Source organism: Astyanax mexicanus, chromosome 21, assembly GCF_023375975.1.
Source record: "Astyanax mexicanus isolate ESR-SI-001 chromosome 21, AstMex3_surface, whole genome shotgun sequence".
Taxonomy (NCBI): Eukaryota; Metazoa; Chordata; class Actinopteri; order Characiformes; family Acestrorhamphidae; genus Astyanax; species Astyanax mexicanus.
The window spans coordinates 30,731,608-30,752,783 of record NC_064428.1 but is presented as its reverse complement, the minus strand read 5'-3'; the positions used below and the strand labels follow the sequence as shown (position 1 = coordinate 30,752,783).

The 21,176-nt window shown below is 33.0% G+C and overlaps 1 protein-coding gene across 1 annotated transcript; it reads left to right on the top strand.

Moving 5' to 3' along the window:
• The first annotated feature begins 3,880 nt into the window (after positions 1-3,880).
• On the top strand, positions 3,881-20,095 carry tspan34 (tetraspanin 34). The gene is made up of 8 exons (XM_049469813.1): positions 3,881-3,979; positions 10,647-10,720; positions 13,742-13,957; positions 14,389-14,463; positions 16,010-16,117; positions 17,134-17,265; positions 18,229-18,321; positions 19,762-20,095. The coding sequence occupies exons 2-8, from the start codon at positions 10,664-10,666 to the stop codon at positions 19,810-19,812; spliced, it is 732 nt and encodes a 243-aa protein (XP_049325770.1). The 5' UTR covers positions 3,881-3,979; positions 10,647-10,663; the 3' UTR covers positions 19,813-20,095.
• The last annotated feature ends 1,081 nt before the right edge of the window (positions 20,096-21,176 follow it).

The window sequence follows — 21,176 nt, the reverse complement described above, 5'->3', positions numbered from 1 at the left end:
AGTGGGTGTAACATTGGGAGAAAATGGGCAAAACTATAGAAATAAAGTTAAAAGAATTTGATAAATTATAACATGAAAGAGCAAAGCCAAAAAAAAAAAAGAATAAATGACTTAATAAAAGTAATATGTTGATGAAAATTGTAAAAAAAAAAAATGGAAAAATGAAATAGTATTTATTTGTGTATGTATTAATTTTCTTTTCTAACTAATTTGTGTATATATTGCAATCAATTTTCATTTTAGGTAAAAACTGTTATTCTTTCTTTTTAACTAAACCAAAAAAAAAAAATCAAATTAACTTATTTATTGATATCACATAATAGCTGGTTGACTACATTTTATTGTAAATCTACCCACTAAATCCACTTATAATGATATTCTAATATTCTAATATAAACAAATGACGAGATATCATAACATGAGATAAATCTACTTAATGAGTCTAATGCCTAAACAGTATAACAAGCTAATATTAGAGGGTTTGCCCTCATTGCTGACTGATAAACAGCTGGTTACCCTATTCTATAAAAGCAAATACAATATATAGTTTTTAATTAAGGTTGTAAAATATGCAAAACTGTGTCATTTGACAAATTGACCCCAAGGATTAGGTTGTTACTAAATTTGAGGATAACAGGGGGATAAAAATAACAATAAATATTTTTTTATAAAAATTGCCAAATCTATTGAATGACTTTCCAGTAAGATTACAGCTTATGTAACATTATTACAAACCAACATTAATTAAGACACTCCAACCATATAAATAATTTAGTTATTCTTAGGTATTTCTTTAAAAAAAACACTTGAAAAAGTATTATTCAAGTATTATTTAGGCTTAAATTCCTTAACTTTACCCTTGTGTGGTGTTCATATTTTTGTTACTCGTTTACTTTGCAAAATTAAGCAATTTTACATTAAAATGCTTTACACATGCTTGCTTCACCTAAATTGCAAGCAATATAAACAGCTTACATGGTTAATATTTGCCTTTTACCTTTCTTATGTTACATTTCTTTTAAAAAATGCTACTCTTTTTTTATTAGTTTTTTAATAAAATGTAAAAGAAAATGAATTTAACTCAAGATATGAGTAGAAAATTTGTTTAGTTTCAAATTTACTAATAAAGCAATGTTTATTAGCCCCTGGCCAAATAGACTGTATGTAATATAAATGTGTAGGGGGGGGTTGATATATGTTTTTCACAAAAAATGAGCCAATGCCAATCAGTTTGAGTTTGAGAAAATATTTTTTGTAGTATCATTTAATGAAAAATGAAAACACAAGGGTTAAACATATAATTAAACACATGTTGATTAATATTACTCTAGTTAACTCACTGGTTTCTCTTAGTCATAACTCCTTACCTCTGCCTGATGAACTGCTGAAAAATGAGCCATCAGTTAAGTTACTGTTACTGTAAGACAATCATAAAAAATACCCTGCAGAACCACATCATAACACACCTAATTTTTACAATATACTGTAATATAATAAAGCTTCTATCTATTCCTGCAGCTTGAAGCCTATCTTATGATCACAACAGCTTCATGTCACTAAATCAGGGATTGCAAAATCACTGCATTGTTTATTCATTTACTTTTATAGCAAATAACTTTTATATCTTGCTATATTTGGTTGAGGGAATGTCTTATCAGACATTTTCAGTGATAAAACCACGACGTAAGAGGAAAAGTTTCCGACTCCGACCTCAATAACGACTGACGTCACACGTCCTGTGAGTGCTCTGACAGCTTTTATTGGGGTTATTGTTCTGCATGTCAAGGTGAAATACAGTTCTGTTAATAAATACTAGGGGATTTCTTTAAATCTTCTTTAAAAGATTTGGTCATTTTTTAGCTGTGTGTTGAATTTAACAAGAAACAATATATTGTATATGGTTTTATGTATTTAAATTGACTAGAAAAGCATGTTTAATACACACAGAACATATAGAGCTTCTAATGAACAGATCCAATACACTGCCTGGCCCAAATCGCCACCTGGAGTAAATGATGTGGGGTTGATGCTGCAGTTGGTCTGCAGGTTTAGGTTCAGCAACAGTATGTGCTGTAAGAATGAGGTCAGCTGACCACCTGAATATACTGAATATAGACCAGGTTATTCCATCAATGGATTTTTTCTTCCCTGATGAACACGGCCATATTCCAAGATATACCATAAAAAGTCCAAAATGTTTATTTATAATTAATAATACAAAATGAGTGTGAATCAGAATCCTGAATCAGTTCCTTAACAAAACATATTGAGTCAACAGCGGTAGTGTAGTGGAGAACCCACCTCTGTTCTATGTTTGAGTTGCTGTGTGCTGTGCAGTGGACACTGGGTCTTTTCTGAAATCTTAATTTGATATTTTCTCAATTAAAAACACTAAATTAGCAATGCAACATTGAATATTAATAATATAATATTATGAGAAACTAATTAAATCTTTCTTTATGCTAGAGGTGTTATATCAACACCTCCCTAAAATAATCAGCTCGCTCTAGTCTTTCAAGTTTTTCAGGAAATACTAAAAATGTGACAAATGTTATGGTTATTTAAGAGGATCATTTATCATACAGTCGAGCAGTAGAACCAACCATGAACAATCATAATTCAATATTTAGAAAATATTGATTAAAAAGACAGTTTTAATATTTTACAGCCACAAACTGTAGTGCATTTCTAGCTAGATTTATGGACTTAGCTATTTTACTCACTAAAAGGCAGACTAAAAAACTCAATTTCAAACAATTTTCCTTTTAGGAAAAAAATCTGTTATTCTTTCTTTTTACTTAAACAAAAAATGCGTTTAATTTAAACAAATCTTTATTGATAAAGCTGGTTAACTAAATTTAATGTAAATCTACTGACTGAATCAACTTATAATGATAATATTCTAACACAAAAATTACAAGATATCATAAAATTTGATGAATCTACTTAGTGAGCCTAATACACAAACAGTACGACAAGCTAATATTAGAGTATGTGGGGAAAAATAGTCTTATATTAACACAAAAAAATTGCCAAATAATAAAATGTCCTGTACGACATCCAGTAAGATTGTCACTGTAATAATATTACATTATCACAAACCAACATTAATTAAGCAATTCCAAACATATATCCACAATTCGATTACTTCTTTTTTTTTTTATTCAGTTCTTCTTAGGTATTTCATAAGTGGTAATAAGACTTATAAACAACTATGCAATATTAATAGCCTATAGCCTTTTATTAAAAAGTAAACTTTTACTATTTTACTATTATAGTAAAAAAAAAATCGTATCACTTACCAATTGGGGATGAGCCCTGAATCATGGAAATTAGTTTAGTAAAGGAAAAAAATATATATTTTTAATAAACTATTTGTGCACTTTTAAAGTTCTCGGCACCCTGTTTTAAAAGTCAGGACCTACTCTGGGTTTTTTAATGGAGTTAAAATAGTGATTTCTTTGCATGGGCAACTTTATGCCCCTATCTTTAGCATTGTAAACCTGCTGGGAGCATCGACTAAAAGCACTGTATTTTTAAGAATGCTGGGGGTAGTTGGTGGAGGGCTATTTGACAGAAGTTTGTAATCATTATCATGTTTCACTACAACCCAAGTCCATTTCACACCAGATTTCTCCTTTAAGATTTGTGCTGTCCTATTTTTAGTCTGGAATCAGGATTAGATAAAAGATAAAAGCTCTGGTATCAGATAATATATACGTATTTATGTTCGACTGCTCTAACGATATCTAACGACCCAGTTCTTCTGGGTCCAGCACCCACAGGCTGTGTACAGGCTGTATACATCTTTAGGCAGGTAAATGATTGGTCAGCACTGATGACTCACCATCTCATGCTCTGACTGCAGAGCTTCCGCCCTGAACTCTGATCCCCCCTCAGGAGGATAAATGGCTGTGAAGAGTCTGAACACCTCACTCACACTCTACACACTCCAGACACGTTTCTCACCTGTGCACAGGTAAGAGCCTCAGACAGCTGCACGCTCACAGACAAATAGAAACTATTTTAATGGACAGATAAAAAAACATGTTTACAGGTTTACAGTGTTAACTTTAAAGTACTTGTACTTGTACTTGTAATATTTTTCTTAGGTTGTGTCAATACAAAATCTGGTATGGATTAAGTCTTGGACTACACAGCATTTTCAACTGAGACTTTGTAATTAACAGGAAAATATAGTCTACAATTAGGATGAGTCACTTAGAAACACTATTAAAAGCATTACACGATACTATAATGTACTATACTTTTACTATACTTAAAAAAAAAACATGTACACATACTTGTAAAGTTAAGAAACGGGAAACGCTAAACAGAAACAATACAGTTTTAATAAACTTATACTATTTAACACAACATAGTACTAAATAGAAACACTATTTAAAATACAAAAATGTAGAATCTAACAGAGAAATATGAAAAAGAAACACTATAGTTGAAAAAATGTATAATCTAACTTAAAAATACTAAATAGAAACACTATAACTAATAAAATGTAGAATCTAACTCAGAAATAATAAATAGAAACACTATAATTAACATATTGTAGAATATAACACAGAAATAATAAATAGAAACACTATAATTAACATATTGTAGAATATAACACAGAAATAATAAATAGAAACACTATAATTAACAAAATGTATAATCTAACACAGAAATACTAAACTGAAACACTATCATTTTAATAACAAACACCTAATAGAAGCACTAGTTTCAATAAACCTGACAATTCATCAAAGATACACTAATCAGAAACACTGTTGTTTAATAAAATACTATATAACAATATTGTTAGACACATAACAGAAACACTAGTTTCAATAAACTATTAAAATGTAATAAAAAGTATATCCCTTATAAATAATATCTAGTTGAACCTGAATTTAAAATAATACATTTTCTCTATATGGACACTACTCATACTTTGCATATATTGTATATGTATTTGGTCTTATGCTTTGAAGCTACCCAGCTTCTTCTTGTATACTGATAATGTCAAACAAAAACCTTTTATGTCTGTTATTTACTTTATGACATAATCTGTGTAATCTGGCAGTTGTTTTTTGCATTGTGTAAATTGTAGGATTTTTCACTTTAGGAGATCGGCATGTTCATGCCATTCTAGCTACTCAAATAAAGTAAAATAAAATAAATGTTGTAATCACTACATATTTATAAATGATAGAAAGAAATCTGAGATACATTACCAGTCAAATGATTTAGAACACCCCAAGTTCTTTAGTTTATCTTTACAGTGAATTACCTAAAACGGTACAAAATCCATTGAATTTAAGTGGTACAAAAAAGGGGAAAATGACAGAAAAACTAAAATGAAAAGAAAAAATGGGTGTATTTACTTTATGACATAATCTCTTTGTCTGGCAGTTGTTCTTTGCACCGTGTGAACATAACAAACAGATCAATAGAGATGCTTCAAAATGACTTGAAATTGCATCTAAAGGAAATTTAGAGGAAAAAGTTATTTTCCTGTAAATCTGGCACTTTCTTTCATAGATTAAATAGTTACTTAGTCGTAATAAATAACAGAGTTCTCCCAAAAGGAGGAGGTGTTTAATATATATATATATATATATAGTTATTTGTTCGAGGAGCTTAGTTAAACATTTTTCTCAGAATTAACACTAGTCCTTTGAGAAATGTTTGGTTTTAAGAGTTGACTCTCTGTCTCTGTCTTATCAGTGTGATTCATCAAAGAAACACTGTTTAAAGTGTCTAAAGTGTGTAAAGAGGAAGTTCTGGTGGGGTCACGTCATAGAGCCTCTAGTAGTATCGCTCTAAAGTAAATTTGAATTTGTGGGTTAATGAGTGACAAGTACCTGTAACGTTTTCAGGAAGCTTATTTTAAAAGGGTTAAAAAAGTTGCTACAGTTATTTCCTTATTATAGGCACAGCGAGGCCAGGCACAGTTATCTACTCACAAAAATACAATAAATAAAACTGAGATGCATCTTACTTTAGCTTTTATTTAAATGCAGACAGTATGAATCCAAGATGTTTCCGGTTTTATGTACTTTTCAACATTTCAATATTTATTAATCCATAACATCCTTTCCAGTTTGTAACAAATGCATTAGAATTTTTTTAGAACAATGTTTTAATAAAGAAAGACTGGAAGGGATTTGGATATTTCTACTTCTAAAGCCCTTATAATTTAACATATTAAGAAATTAAAGAGATGATCTTTGATCTGATTTTTCTACATTTTTTCAACATTTTTTCAAGTCTAAAAGGCAGAAGGGGATATAGTAGTGCATCTCAAAAAAATTTAATATAATTAAAAAAATAACTTTTATTCAGTAATTCAGTTTAAATGTTAAACTCATATATTATATAGATCTATTTTAAGCATTTATTTCTTTTATTGTTGATGATTATGACTTACAACCAATGAAAACCCAAAAATCAGCATCTCAGAAAATTTTAATAATATAGAAGTCCAACTGGTACTTTTGGCAGTCCTGCTGGAAAATGAAATCCTCTCTAAAAGTTGTCAGAAGATAACACTGGACTTGATATAACGCAATGGACCAACACCTGCAGACTCTGGTTCTCTTGATTTACAAATTAAATGTACAATTTTCTGATGATCAGTGATGGTTTGGAGAGACATGTCATCTGCTGGTGTTGGTCCACTTTGTCCACTGTGAGATGCACTAGTATATTAATAAATAAAATGTTTGACCAATATCTTGGTCCAGTTCAAATAAAAGTCAAAGGAAATGTAAGAAACATTGCATTTATTTTTATTAGCATTTTCCATACAGTCTTAATGTTTCTAATTTGTCCCAGATTGATAGAACACTAATCTCACTAGTGTCAAAATAAGGCATTATTTGTGGTCAGTTTGCCACCTGCTGCCCTTTCAAAAACCAATAAATAATGTTCTCACTGGCTGTAACTGTGAACAAACATAGAAAAGGGTCACCATAAGAAACATAAGTAAGGATCAACAATTGGCTTGTAAACTTGGGGTGAAATAAAATTTTGTAATATTGAATTATGGCACTATTTTGTTAATCTTATATAAGTTAGCTTATGTAAATTTTAATAAGGAACTCACACAGAGTAAATGTGTTGATGCAACACATTAAATCCCAGTCCCTGTGTACACGATGTCCTCGGAACAAAGATGCTTTTACCAGAAACAGTTTTACCAGCATTTCCTCCACATGGTGGCAAATGGTCTCAAAGTCCAGCAGGGCTTTTATGGTTTGCGGGATCTAGCAACTGTTCCCTAGTGCTCCTTAATTGCTTATGGCGGTAATAAAGACATCGAGCTTAGAGACCATAAACCCAGGTGATACAGGGTGAGCAGCACTGTCCGCCTGTCAGTCAATAACATTTTAGTAATTAAAAATGAGACTTACTAATTAATTAATATATCAAGTTTTGACAAATATATTTTATATTTGTACAAATGCCCAACACTAAAAAAGGACTAGTTATTTTAGCAATTGTATTCAAATTTTAAAACTTGCAAATTTACAAATTGTGGGATGAATAAGAATTATCCTCTTTTAATAATATAACAGCAAAATAATGCAATTTACACCTTTAAATAATACAGCACAGTTTGAAAGTTAGTAAACTTTAGTTTTTTTACCATATCAATATAGAGCAGTGGTCTTTGGTGCTATAAATGTAACATCTCTGCTAATCTGTCAGTAAATCAGCTATTCTGTATCAGTGTCACCGGTTGTCATGTAAATTTATCGTACGTTTTTTTATCAATGTTTTTTTTTTGGTTAGTAGAACATTTTCTGAACATTACATTTAGTGTTCCTAAAATGTAACCGCATGGCCTCTACATGGGTAAAGATGTGCTTTTAAGCAGCGGCAGACAGCCTTCCAAAGCTGTACACCTTATTTCTGCACAGTTTTGCACAGATATGTTCTAGTTATAGCTGGAATCACACTTTTAATCCCAGAAGAATGCTTATATTTAGCTTTTAAAAGGCCAGTAAATGCTTGATTATTGTTGTTTTGCTGTTTTTCTTGGGTTTTAAGGGCTTGGCTGACTGTACAGCGCTGACTCAGCTCTCTGTCCTGAGACAGTGCGCGGGTGGGGGCGGGGCTGGTGCTGTCACGGGTCCTGCATTGTTTAATATTGCGATAAACAAAAAAATGCGATTTTTCAAATATGATGCAGCCCTACCTAGAACCTTCAAATTTTCAAATCATTTTTTTTGGATATTCTTAAAATGTTGTTATCTAACATTTTTAAACATTCTGCTAACATCTCTGCAACATCATTTGTATCAATGTTTTTTAGTATTTGAAAGTTTTAGGAATGTTGATTTAAACGTTTCCATAATGTTCGTATACATCCAGCTGGGAATGTTTTGGGCTAACCTTTATTGAACCTGTTCAGAACATTGCTTACCGTTTTTATAACATTCTTTGTTGGCTGCGAAATAGCAACTGTTAACACTGATGCAGAGTAGCTGATTTACTGACAGCTAGCAGAGCAGTAGCTGTGATAATAATGTGTACAGTGGAGTCATGTGCTACTGAGCAAGCCTCGGTTATCAGAGGATATGATAAGATAGCCCAGACCAGTCCTTCCTTACGATAAAACCCTGGTTATATACTGTATAAGAGCTGCTATGCTATTACACAGACCTGCACAGACTTGCTGCTGTGTCATTGATGGTTATTGATTTATTACTGGTTAAATGTGAAGGGCTGAAGGTTAAAGTATTGGAGTCTTGTTTTGTGTTTTTCAGACACAGTAAGCTAAACTGGCAGTGCTTAGGGTGTAATTATATGGTAAAGTGCACCAAAGCAAAGCAAAAGGAACCTGTAAAACAGGATCAGGAATATTGCATGAACTAGAAATAGAGATTTTCCATTAAAAAGGAAAAAACTACAGCTACAACTAGACTTAATCCCTGACTGGGAAACCTACATGAGACTCTATTAGTCACAGAAGTAAATTAGTACACTCTTAGCAAAAAGGTTTTTTTTTTTATGTGCATCAAAGAAATACACTATATTGCCAAAATAATTCGCTCGTCTACCTTTATATGTGTGTGAATTTAAGTGACATCCCATTCTTAATCCATAGGGTCTAATACAGGGGTGTCCAAACTACGGCCCGCGGGCCATTTGCGGCCCGTTTCCTTTTTTTGGAGAGGCCCGTGAGGTATTTTAGAAATAGAATGAAAGTTGGCCCGCTGTTAAGCAGGTTTTTATAATGTGAGATTCAAAGTTTGAACGCTAGGTGTCAGAAACGGGTCAAAGAGTCTAAAAGCGGAGAGAGTGCGCTGTTTTAGCACAGAAAAACAGGCCAAAGAGTCTAAAAGCAGAGAGAGTGCGCTGTTTTAGCACAGAAAAACAGGCCAAAGAGTCTAAAAGCAGAGAGAGTGTGCTGTTTTAGCACAGAAAAACAGGCCAAAGAGTCTAAAAGCGGAGAGGGTGCGCATTTCTAGCTCAGCAAAACAGGCCAAAGAGTCTAAAAGCAGAGAGAGTGCGCTGTTTTAGCACAGAAAAATGGGCAAATGAGTCTAAAAGTTGCCGTAATTAAGGAGTTTAATATTAAGAGACATCATGAAATTAAACATCAATTTGAAAAATCTTAGTTTACACAACACTGTCAAAGATAAAGATAGTAAGTCAAGTAAAATGGTGTGTAAATGAAAGTAATCAGGAAAAAAGTATTATTTAAAGTGGTATATTTCATTATTTGTTTTATTACAGAGTGTGGCCCGTGACTTCAAATATATTTCTCCTTCTGGCCCCCAACAAAAAAAGTTTGGACACCACTGGTCCAATATGATACATTTTTTGTTTTTTTTCCACCAAACTTTATACTTATTACAATGCAGTCAGACTCATCCATCGAGTTGCCAGACAGAGAACTGTGATTCCTCATTTGTGCTATAGAGTCCAGTGGCAACATGCTTTACATGCCTACATGGAGCTGCTCAGCCAATAAAATCCATTCCATGAAGCTTTCTACGCTCTACTGATTTTGAGCTAATCTGATATATGCAATATAGTGTTCACTTCACACATTTACCCCTACCCACCCATTAAGCCTACCACAGAGATACAGCAGGCAATCAGAACACAGCTAATTTATCTGCACAATTTGTTTCAACACAGCTAAAATCTAATCACTAGTCACCATAAGTGGCCAGGTGTAAATAGGATAAACAGGAGAAACCCAGCTGTGGTTAATTTTCAGGTATAGAGGTAAAAATGAAGCATGGTAAATTACACTTGCAAATACATACATATAAATGTATTGTGTTACAGACCAAATATAAAATGAAAAAAAAATCAGGGTATATACTCTTAATTATGCTATAAAGTTCCTCATTAGAGTGATTAGGCTAAGTATATAGTTAAAATGTTGTTTCTACCACCACTACTACTACTAGTAGTAGTAATAATACTACTAATAACAATAACAATAATAGCAACAATAGTATTCATATTTGTTTCTGTAGTGAATACAGAAGAAAATGAAGAGGAAGGAAATACAACATCCGCCACTTTAGTGTTGTGTGTGTATGTATGTATGTATGTGTGTGTGTGTGTGTGTGTGTGTGTGTGTTTCAAACTGACTCTTAAGCTTTCCCCCTCTGTTTTAGGACTAAAAGCTGCCAAAATGTGCTGCAAGGGCTTCCTCAAGATTATGATGTTCATCTTCAATGGGGTGATCTTTGTAAGTCAAATAATATTATTTTAATTATTTATTATTTCATCTTATTCTGTGTGTAGCCCACTGACACTAAGAGCAATTCAAAATCAGCCAGCCTCAGTTTAACAGACTAGAAAACAAGAAAACTAATAAAAGATCTTAAAAGATTGAAAGTTTTTAGGATGTGATTAAATTTTTGATTGAAAAAAAAAGGCTGTGACTAAACAGTGACTACCAGCAAATTTTTAGACTTATATTACTAATATATTTATTTTTATTGCAGAACGTAAAGGTGTAACACTTGATTATATTGTATTATAAAGCAAAGGGTACTGACTTAACTGTAATATTATTATGGGGGCACATTTTCAGACACTACTTTTGTGTATTTAGAATTTTCGAATCATTACTCCACAGAATGAAGCATGCATATTTACCTTATAACTGATTTTACTGACAAGAAACTATAAAACTGTAGATTTCCAACATTTTTAAACAAACATAAACAGTTTAGAGCCCAATATTTACAGATCAGTGCTAGGAGCTTGTCTCTAACCACTGAGCCACGATTGGTTCATAATGATAATAACAATAATGAGACCAAATTGTCTGTAAGGTATGAAAATATTTGTATAAACTATTAGTATATACAAATATATCTCCTATTTATATATATACTATATATACCATGACCCATAATGTACAATTATTTTAAGCAGCTTCAAAAATGTGAAGGATTTTTTTTTAAACATGATGATGTAAAATTGAAAGGTCATTATGAAACCATCAGGAATTTTTCTATGGCTTTATGAATAATACGTTTTTTGGCACCTCTAATTTTAAAGCAAGATTTTTTTTGTTAATTTTGGAATTACAAGTTTGAGTTACGATGCAAAAATATTGTACATATTTAATTACCATAAGTTCAGCGAACAAAAAATCAATATTCAGTCAATATTCTTGTGTCAGCTGCTATCCCAGACACTCTTATCACAGCTCAGTGCTTAACCATTGTTTAATCTCTGCTTATAAAGTGCAATTAAAACACGTCACAAGGTCTTTATTGGCCCTAAAAGGTCATGTGTTCTGCATGATCAGTGTAGGTCATGTTGGTTTCCCTGTGACTGAGGCTGTAAATGAGATCAGTTTGAACAGAGATCAATTCTTTGAATAAGAACTGACCTCAGATCAGGGGAGAAAGTAATGTGTAATGTGACAGGTCGTACAGGTAGTGTAAGCTGGACAGCTTATCGGTGTGAAACTAAAGCTGGCATGCTTTAATCACAGTCTATGTACAGTTTGTGATTAAAAATGATTTAAAGCAGTTAGTACCTGCTCACAAAAATCCGGATGTGTGTAGACAGGGCCTGAGGACATACTGTATTTTTAAATACTAAACATATTACACAGAAAACCCAGGCATTTAAATAACAAAGGAACATTATGAGCACATCTAATCAGAAGTTTCAGAGACTTAATCTCACAAGGAGCGAGGCTGTCACTGATACTGCTGACAGTGAGTCACACAGTGAAACTATGTGAGATTTATTACTGTAGTGGGTTTACTCAGTTGATGCTTTAACACCTCACTACTTCCTGGAACATTATCGTATGCACATAACAGAGATATGTTACAGCTGTTACATCAAATACAAGATACACAGACAGACAAGGGCAGACAGACATACAAAGAGGCAGGAAGATCTTCAAACAGACAAGAAACATGATAGATAGAGAGGAAGATCAGACAGAAAGGAAGATAGAAAAGCAGACAGGCCGACATCCACATAGACATATTGACTGAAAGACAGACAGACAAACATAATAGACTGATAACTAGAGCAACACAAAGAAGGCAGACAGACAGATAGATAGTCAGACACGCTGCCACTTTTATCAGAAGATCACCGGTTCAAATCCTGTTCATGTAGCTTGCCATCAGCTATCGGAGCCCTGAGAGAGCATAAATGCTGGATGGGTATCAGAATGTACTAGAAGCGAGTCGTCTGCTCCAACAGACAGACAAACATTACAGACAGATGTATAGACCGACATAAAGAACGAAAGAAAAGCAGACAGACAAATAGACAGGCCGACATGAATATGGACATGATAGACAGATACACAGGTAGATAAAGGGGCAGGAAAATACACAGAAAAATAGAAAGGTAGATATCCAGACAAATATAGATAGAAAGACAGACAAACAAACATGATAGATAAGATACACAGACAGACAGAAAGAACGAAAGAAAGGCAGACAAACACATAGACAGATAGACAAAGGGGCAGGAAAATAAATAGAAAAATAGAAAGGCAGACATCCAGACAGACATAGACAAATAAAAAAGACAGACAGACAGACACAATAGATAGATAAACACACAGAAAGAACGGCAGATAGGTGGAAAGATCAAAAAACAGAGAGGCAGACATCCAGATAAGACAAACATGACAGTTATCTAGACCGATATAAAGCATAAAAAAGGCAGACACATAGACAGGTAGGCATGAAAGACATACATGATAGACAGATACGCAGATAGACAAAATGGGCAGAAAAATACACAGACAAACAGAAAGACAGATATCCAGACAGATATATTGATAGATAGAAAGACAGACAGACAAACATGATAGATAGACACCCTGGCAGAAAAAAAGAACGACAGACAGGCAGAGAGAAAGAAATACAGACAAGCAGACAGACAGATACTTAGTTAAACAGAGACAAACATAGAGGCAGAGAGATAAACATAAAGACATTCAGACAATAGACAGACAGGCATATACACAAACAGACAAGTAGACAGACAGGCAGTTAGATAGATATGAAAATAGTCAGACAGATAGATAGATTGACAGACAGATATCTGGACAGAAACATACAAACAGAAAAAAACTTGTAACACTATATTCTCCTAGCTGTGTAACACAGTCCACATGCACATCACTTTAGATATGAGTGTAAGACAAATAAGAATAGATTAAATAAATAGAAAGATATTCTCTCATTCTCTCTCTCTCTCTCTGTCTCTCTCTCAGCTTGCAGGTGGTGCGATCCTGGGTGTAGGTATCTGGGTGACGGTGGACAGCAGCTCCCTGCTGGGTGTTTTAGATCAGATTAAAGATGCGCCGCCTGAGTTAGCGCAGCTGGCTAATGTAGGCTACCTGCTGATCGCTGTGGGGGCCATACTGGCCATCATGGGCTTCCTGGGCTGCTGTGGAGCCATAACAGAGAGCAAGTGCATGCTCCTCACAGTGAGTGACCTCTGGCTTTATATAACTATATATATATATCGCTGTCCAATGAAAAACACTTATCTCCAAAACTGCAACTTTACAGGAGAGAGAAAAAACCTTGTAAACCTTCAATGGAAGTCAATGCAAAAAGCGTTTATTTCGGGTCATTTTGAAGAGTTTCTACTGGTCCGTTCATCAATAAATTTTGGCCCGGTGTAAGGGACAGTTTGTCTGTACAAATCAAGTAGTAAACTAAAAATCTACAAAAATGGAGATAAGTGTTTTTCATAGGACAGCGGCGATATATTCTTACTCTAATTCTATAATACTATCATATATTTTTGTATACAATTATGTGATTACTGTTTTTAGATGAATAATTATGGAAGTAAAAACAAGTAAAACAGAAAGACTGACATGTCTTTCATGACTGACATTTGTTCTTTCAGTTCTTCATCATCGTGCTACTCATCTTCATCGCAGAGGTGGCCGGGGCCATCGTTGTCTTTGTGTTCCAGCCCCTGGTAAGGAAATAAAACATCTTAAAATACGCTGAGATTATAGATTTTCCATCTATGGCAGTCTGTAATCTCTGACTTGTGTATGTCATTGATATCTAGATAGGCTGCTGTTTAAATAAAAAGTTTATTTAATTTAATAAATTCGCTAATGTGTATAATTACATCAAAATTCAAGTGGTCATTTATTGAATATCACAATATTTCATGGTATTTTCGTGATAATGATACTCTTGGCGATATGACAAAACACTGAATAAAAAAAAAATATATATATATGTTACTGCAACAAAATGAACATAAAATGTTATTATTGCATACGATATGATATGGCACACCCCTAACTGAGATATTAAAAAATATTAGAATTTTATCAGATTTGTAACAGAAGTCAATGATCCAGAATTCATGATACTAATAATGCACTCTAAATCTCTCCATATATCCAGAATTAAAGTAAAATAAATTATACTGGACAGATATAATCTGTCTCTAGATTTTTCTTTTGTTAAAAACAGCAAAAAAGTAGTACCCTGATAATTAGGGTGGGTGATATGACACAATATTTCAGGGTTTAAAATCGTTCACGATATTCAAAAATGTTGTCGATTTATTGTGTACGATACGATATGGCACACCCCTACTGAATATTCAGATATCTTAGGCTTAGTCAGATTAATGCCTTGAATGGATTTAAGATCAGTAATAGAATTTCTTAGCACATGTATGGTGCATACTGATTTTATCTTTATTGCAAAGTAGAACAATCTAAACAAAAAAAAGGAAAAAAAGGGCAGTGTTGTGTACAGGAAGTGTGAACTTTGGTTGATGTTTCAGTGAGATTTTTGGCTGGTTGCTAAGTAGAAATTGTATTATTAACCCAGAGCTTTACCATTTTATAATGACCCAAGTGCATGTTAGTGCTTTATTATTATTTTTTTTTTAGAAAAAAAACAGCTTTTCTTCAACTATCAGATTATTAAGTGCATGTAACACATTGGTAGATTGATCATATTATTACTAAGAACATCTAAGTTTCTGCATTTATCAGATTATTAAGCATTAAAACACACAGTTGATCAGATTACTGACAAAATCTGACTTTCTGCATTAATCAGAGTGTGTGTAAGCACGCTAATGTTCGGATTAGGTCACTGCCAAATCTGAAGTGATCAGATTCTTAAGCGCATGTAGTACCTAAAGAATTATTTGCTGAATGTATTATTTAAAGGGTTTAGGTGGAAAAGGCAAATTAAACATGATGCTCTTGGTTTAATATTAGCTATCCCTGTCTGCAGGTGCACAGTGACAAATCACAAATAAAAAGATGGTTTAGAGTCAACTCAATATGCTCTGACTGAAGATTATGAGAAAAAAATATATATATATTTTTTTTCGGTAAACTGGAGGATGATTTCTTTCCTTGGTCTGGTTTCCCTTATTTAACAGTTTGCACATATCCCCCTCTTTTGGCTAGAGTCATAAATTATTCAAAATGCTAATAATGCTAACAGTTCTGACATGCCTCTCTTTCTCTCTCTTTCTCTTTCAGGCAAAAGAACTGTTGCAGAAGGTCAGCGACAGCTTTGTTTTGACCATCAGGGAAAATTATGGAGAAGAAAAAACCTTTACATCACTGATGAATGACACTATGACTGAGGTATGTACTACTACTACTACTACTACCACTACTACTACTAATAATTATAATAATAATACAAATAATAATAATAATAATTATAATAATAATAATTATAATTATAATAATAATAATACCAATAATAATAATAATAATAATAATAATAACAATAATAATAAACTGCTCACTTTTAAAGGCCTACATAGCCTATATGTACTTTACTTAAATATTTGTTACTTAATACTTTCACTTTTACTCCTTACAATGTACTATTTGAAAAACAGACTAATTACTTTACCATTTTAATTCAACTTTTTATTAATCTGGAAGTTTTTAATCCTAAATATCTCTGTATTTAGGTGCATTTTGTAGAAACCTACATACTCAAAATGATGAACCAAAAATGCCCCTTTATTTACAATGAATAATACAAAAAGTACAAGTCCATTTTAATTAACACGTTAACTAACTTATATACTTTATATACATTTACGGGTGTGTACTTGTATATGTCTACTTGAGTAAATCATATTCCGGCTTTTACTTAAAGCAACAGTTTGTAGGTTTTTGGGATTTGGGGATTTGGAGACCTCTCTGGTGAGAACATGTAATTGCACAAAGTACATGAAAGCATACTTTTAATGCAGGCTAATGTAAATACATTTCTGGGTGTAATTCTTTGTTTTTGAGTAGATTGTTTTGCTTATTTAGTTACAGTTTTGTGACATTTAACAAACCTACCAGACCACATTTAATTTATATTAAATGTTGCAGGCATTATTGTGCCAGGAAACGATACTATTTGCTAGAATACCTCTGAAATACATCTGATCTCAATTTAAAAGAAACTAAAATCTTAAGGACTGCTGCTTTAAATGTTTTTAACTGAGTATTTGGTTTTCTACTTATATTCTAAGTATGAGGCTTGTAGTACTAATAAATAGTTATAAATAATGTCTGTAAATGTGACTATGTTGTATGTGTTGGTATCATTAATTAAATAATGGTAATCACTCACTGCTTGTGTTTCCTTGTAGCTGAAATGCTGTGGATTTAACAACTACACAGACTTTGACGGATCCCCTTTCTTAAAGAACACTTCGCATTACCCTGTGACCTGCTGTCTGGAAACCTCCACAGCATGTAGTCTCACAGAAGCAAGTGAACAGGTAATGTTTCACAGTCTGATCTCATACAAATCACTGAATAGTATAAATATGTATATTATGTAACTTGCCAGTAGAAGTCAGAACTAAAGATGAGTCAATTAGAATTGAAAAGTATTCAGTACTTACAGAACTGCTGTGGAACTTAATACTGCAACCAGCATCTCTCTAAACATGACGTTTTTTCAGAATATATTTGCTCTTCTCTGTTTGAGCCTTCCAGTCTAAAATACACTGATGTGCCAAAAGTCATGGGATGGCAGTGCATAAATTGATTATAAAGTGTCACCACAGTGGAAGGCTTGGGAACATCCACACCTATGAGGTGTTATCTAGTGAGAGAGGCTGAACATTGGCAAGCCTGTTCATAGCAAGGCTAATTTTGGCATATCAGCGTTTCTTTTTCTTTAGTTTTTTTGCTTTGCTTTTTTAAATGAAAATAAATTGAAATTCGCTTCTATATCAATCTATATCAATAAAACCTTAAATCTATAGTATTTGTTTGCAAACCGTAGAGTACAGTTTCTATTTACTCGATGAATCTGACATATTGGAAAAAAACAAAGTGAAGCAAGCAAATAAACAGTATAATAAATAAAATAAATAAATGAAATGAATAAACTCTGTATATAACAAAATGTGTAGAATAGAAGTGTGTTTAGTTTTTTTTTGTAAAGAAGGAGTTTGTTTTTGACATGGTTCCCAATCATTTGCATGGAAATTAAATTTGATTAATTTAAATTTTTTTATTTCATTTTTAAATTGTCAGATGGTGTTTGTATCGTGTAAAATTTAATGATAAACAAACAAACTTATTACTTAGATTTTCACTGCATGAAAGTGAATTACTATTATGAAAGTCACCAACATATCAAGTGAAAAGAACTGCTTTACAAACAGTATAGGTAAAATCTGTCAATATATTCTATTAAAAAGTAACAACTTCTCTTCTGTTTCATCCTGCAGGAAGTGAAGGGTTGTTTTGATGCTATTTTGGACCTGTTGGAAGACAACGCTGCTCTGCTGGGAGGAGTGGCCCTTGGCATTGCTGCATTGGAGGTATTGTACTCTTTACAGTTAACTTCAGATTTCTTTATAGTAGACAAACATGCAGAATTTTAACATTTTTTTATGCATTTGTGCAATATTTCTCCAGATTTACTGGCAAGAAAAATAAGCATCAACTGTGACATTGTGGAATAAAAATATGAGATCATTAACAAAGAGTAGCTTAGTAGTAGTTACACCACAAGGGCTCCGATTGATCCAGTGAACTAAGGTCATTATAAATGGGAGATCGCTGGTTCAAATCCTAATCATGCAGCATGTTATCAGCTGCCAGAGCCCTGAGAGAGCACAATTGGCCTTGCTGTCTCTGGATGGGAGATTGGCATTCTTTTCCCACATCACTCCAAAAAGGGATGTTGCTTAGGACAAGGCATCTGTGAGCTGTTGTATCAGAACCAAGTTGCTGCGTTTTCCTCCGAGTGCACTGTGATGCTGCTCGGCAATGCTGCATCAGCAACAATTAGAAAAGAGGCGGTGGCTGACTTCACATGTGTCAGAGGAGGCATGCGCTAGTCTTCACCCTCCTGGGGTTGGGGCATCACTAGTGATAGGGGGAGTCCTAATTGACTTTGAAAATTGGGGGAAAAAATAAAAATTAAAACAAAATTATTAAAAAATATATATTGCTACACTACTGATAACTTGTAAAAAAGCATGTTCACTGAATGAATTAACTACATTTTGTAAGACCACAACTCATTTTTTAAAACTTAAAGCTGATTTAAAAAAAAAAAAAAAAGCTGATTTTCGTAATTCTGGGATTTAGGGCCCTCTCTGGTAAGAATGGGTAATTGCACCGAGCATGCGGAAGAATCATTTTAAACTGGGTGGGTGTGATGCGGTCTCCTTTCAGAGCAGATTAATCTGATTGCAGCTTATGTTCAGTCAGAGAGAGAGAGAGAAAGAGAGAGAGAGAGAGAGAGAGAGCGCTCAGTCAGAATCTTCACTCCTTTGTTTCTTTGTTTTTACTATGAGTAAATGAGCTACTGAGCTCTGAGTTTCTCCTTCTGAAGTCTCCATTGCTCCACCAGCTGCTCACGTTCAGTAAAACTGAGCCGGATCCTCTTTTAGAGACTGTACGTGTGACGTAAGCATGTAAAGATGCGTGATATGGCCAGAAGAACTCTCGACAAAAAATATATTAGGCTTAGCAGGGATGGTGGTTCCAGCACACTGGTACCATTAAACACAATATTTTATCCATATTCTTCTCCACTCAGAAATGCTTCTGCTTTCAGTTTAGAAACAAAATAATACCGACTGCCATTATAATAACGTTGTACACAGTATTTGCCAGATTTTCTTATATTTACGAGTTTAAAATTGGTCTAGTTAAAAGCGTTTATGTTACTGACCCATACATGGTTATAATTCCCATTGAAAACAAACTATAAAAATATTAATTGTTACATTTTTTCTCTTATTTCCCAGATTGCTGCAATGGTGGTCTCCATGGTCCTGTACAATAACGTGGGTAAATAACGACAAAGCCTGTGATTCACCAAGAAGCGACATATGCACTTCCTAACTGAACTGTTGTACTACTGTAAGAAGAAAATCAATGCACTAAATTTACTTATATCACTTTTCAGTCAAGTAAATTCGGTGCATCACAGTTTTTCATTATGTTCGAACTACTAAAAGCGATTCAACATAACATGCTAATGCTAATGAATGAGAGTCAGGAGGAACTAGCGAGCTAGCACTGCCTCATTTCTGCCAGTGGGCTACACTGATTAGCTTTTATTATTATTATTAGCAACATTAGCACTGATTGACGATGTATGACTGGTTTAGAATAAAAAAAAACATGCTAATGCAGCTAATAATGAATAAGACCCATTTTTAACTTTAAACTTTTTAGCTAGCATTGCTTTATTTCTGTGACTTTGCTTCAGTTCTCGAATCTTTATCCTTTATTATGAGCAACATTAGCATGTAAAAAATGTACAAAAAAAAATAGTTAGAATATATTTATACTCCAAGATTTCAATATTCTTTGGGTTATCTTGAAAAATGTGTCTTTTTTACAGCCAGTGATGAAAGTAAAAAGCCTTGATCAGTATAAATACTGGGCATGATGGGCTTATTAAACCAACTTTATTAACTTTACTCAACTTTATTCAATTATTAACACTTTATCATTTTTGTAAATGAACAGAAAGTTTATTTTTTTTTTTTTCACCCCTTTGCAAGATTATACTGAGCACACTGCTGTATAATAAGACCTACAGGTAACAGACATGCAGTTTTCATTGCAGTCAGGCTTTATTCATGTCACTGTTCAATGTTTTACATTGTTATGTATCTTTTAATAGAACTTTACTTCATATTTGTTTGTACTGTTTGTTAATATTGAACTGTAATAAAATGTTGAAAGTCTGTTAAATGTTTCTGTAAAGTTAAATTAAAAATTTTATCAGTTTTATTAAGGCGCTTGTTGTATTGTGTGAAAGACGTGTGTCATTTTAAATATTCAATTCTATTATTCTATTCAAAATTATATGAATATCACCTCTAAAGGACTCAAATCACGTTTGAAAAGATTCTAATAAAAAAAAACTGATGCAAGTTACAAGTTCATCCACCATTTGAAAAGCTTAATTAAAAAAAAAATCAAATTAAGTACCAAACAATTAATAACAATAACAAATAAATCATTAGAAATAAAAAAAATTACATCACCGTTTTAAAGGTTCAAAGGTTCAGTTTTAAATGATTCAAGTCACTCTGGGCCTTTGGAAGGCCTGCACAAATCAGATGCCACAATTGTATTTAATTGTACTGTAATTTTCTAAATAAATAAAATCACATTAAAAACATTTAAATCACTTTCAGTAAAAAAA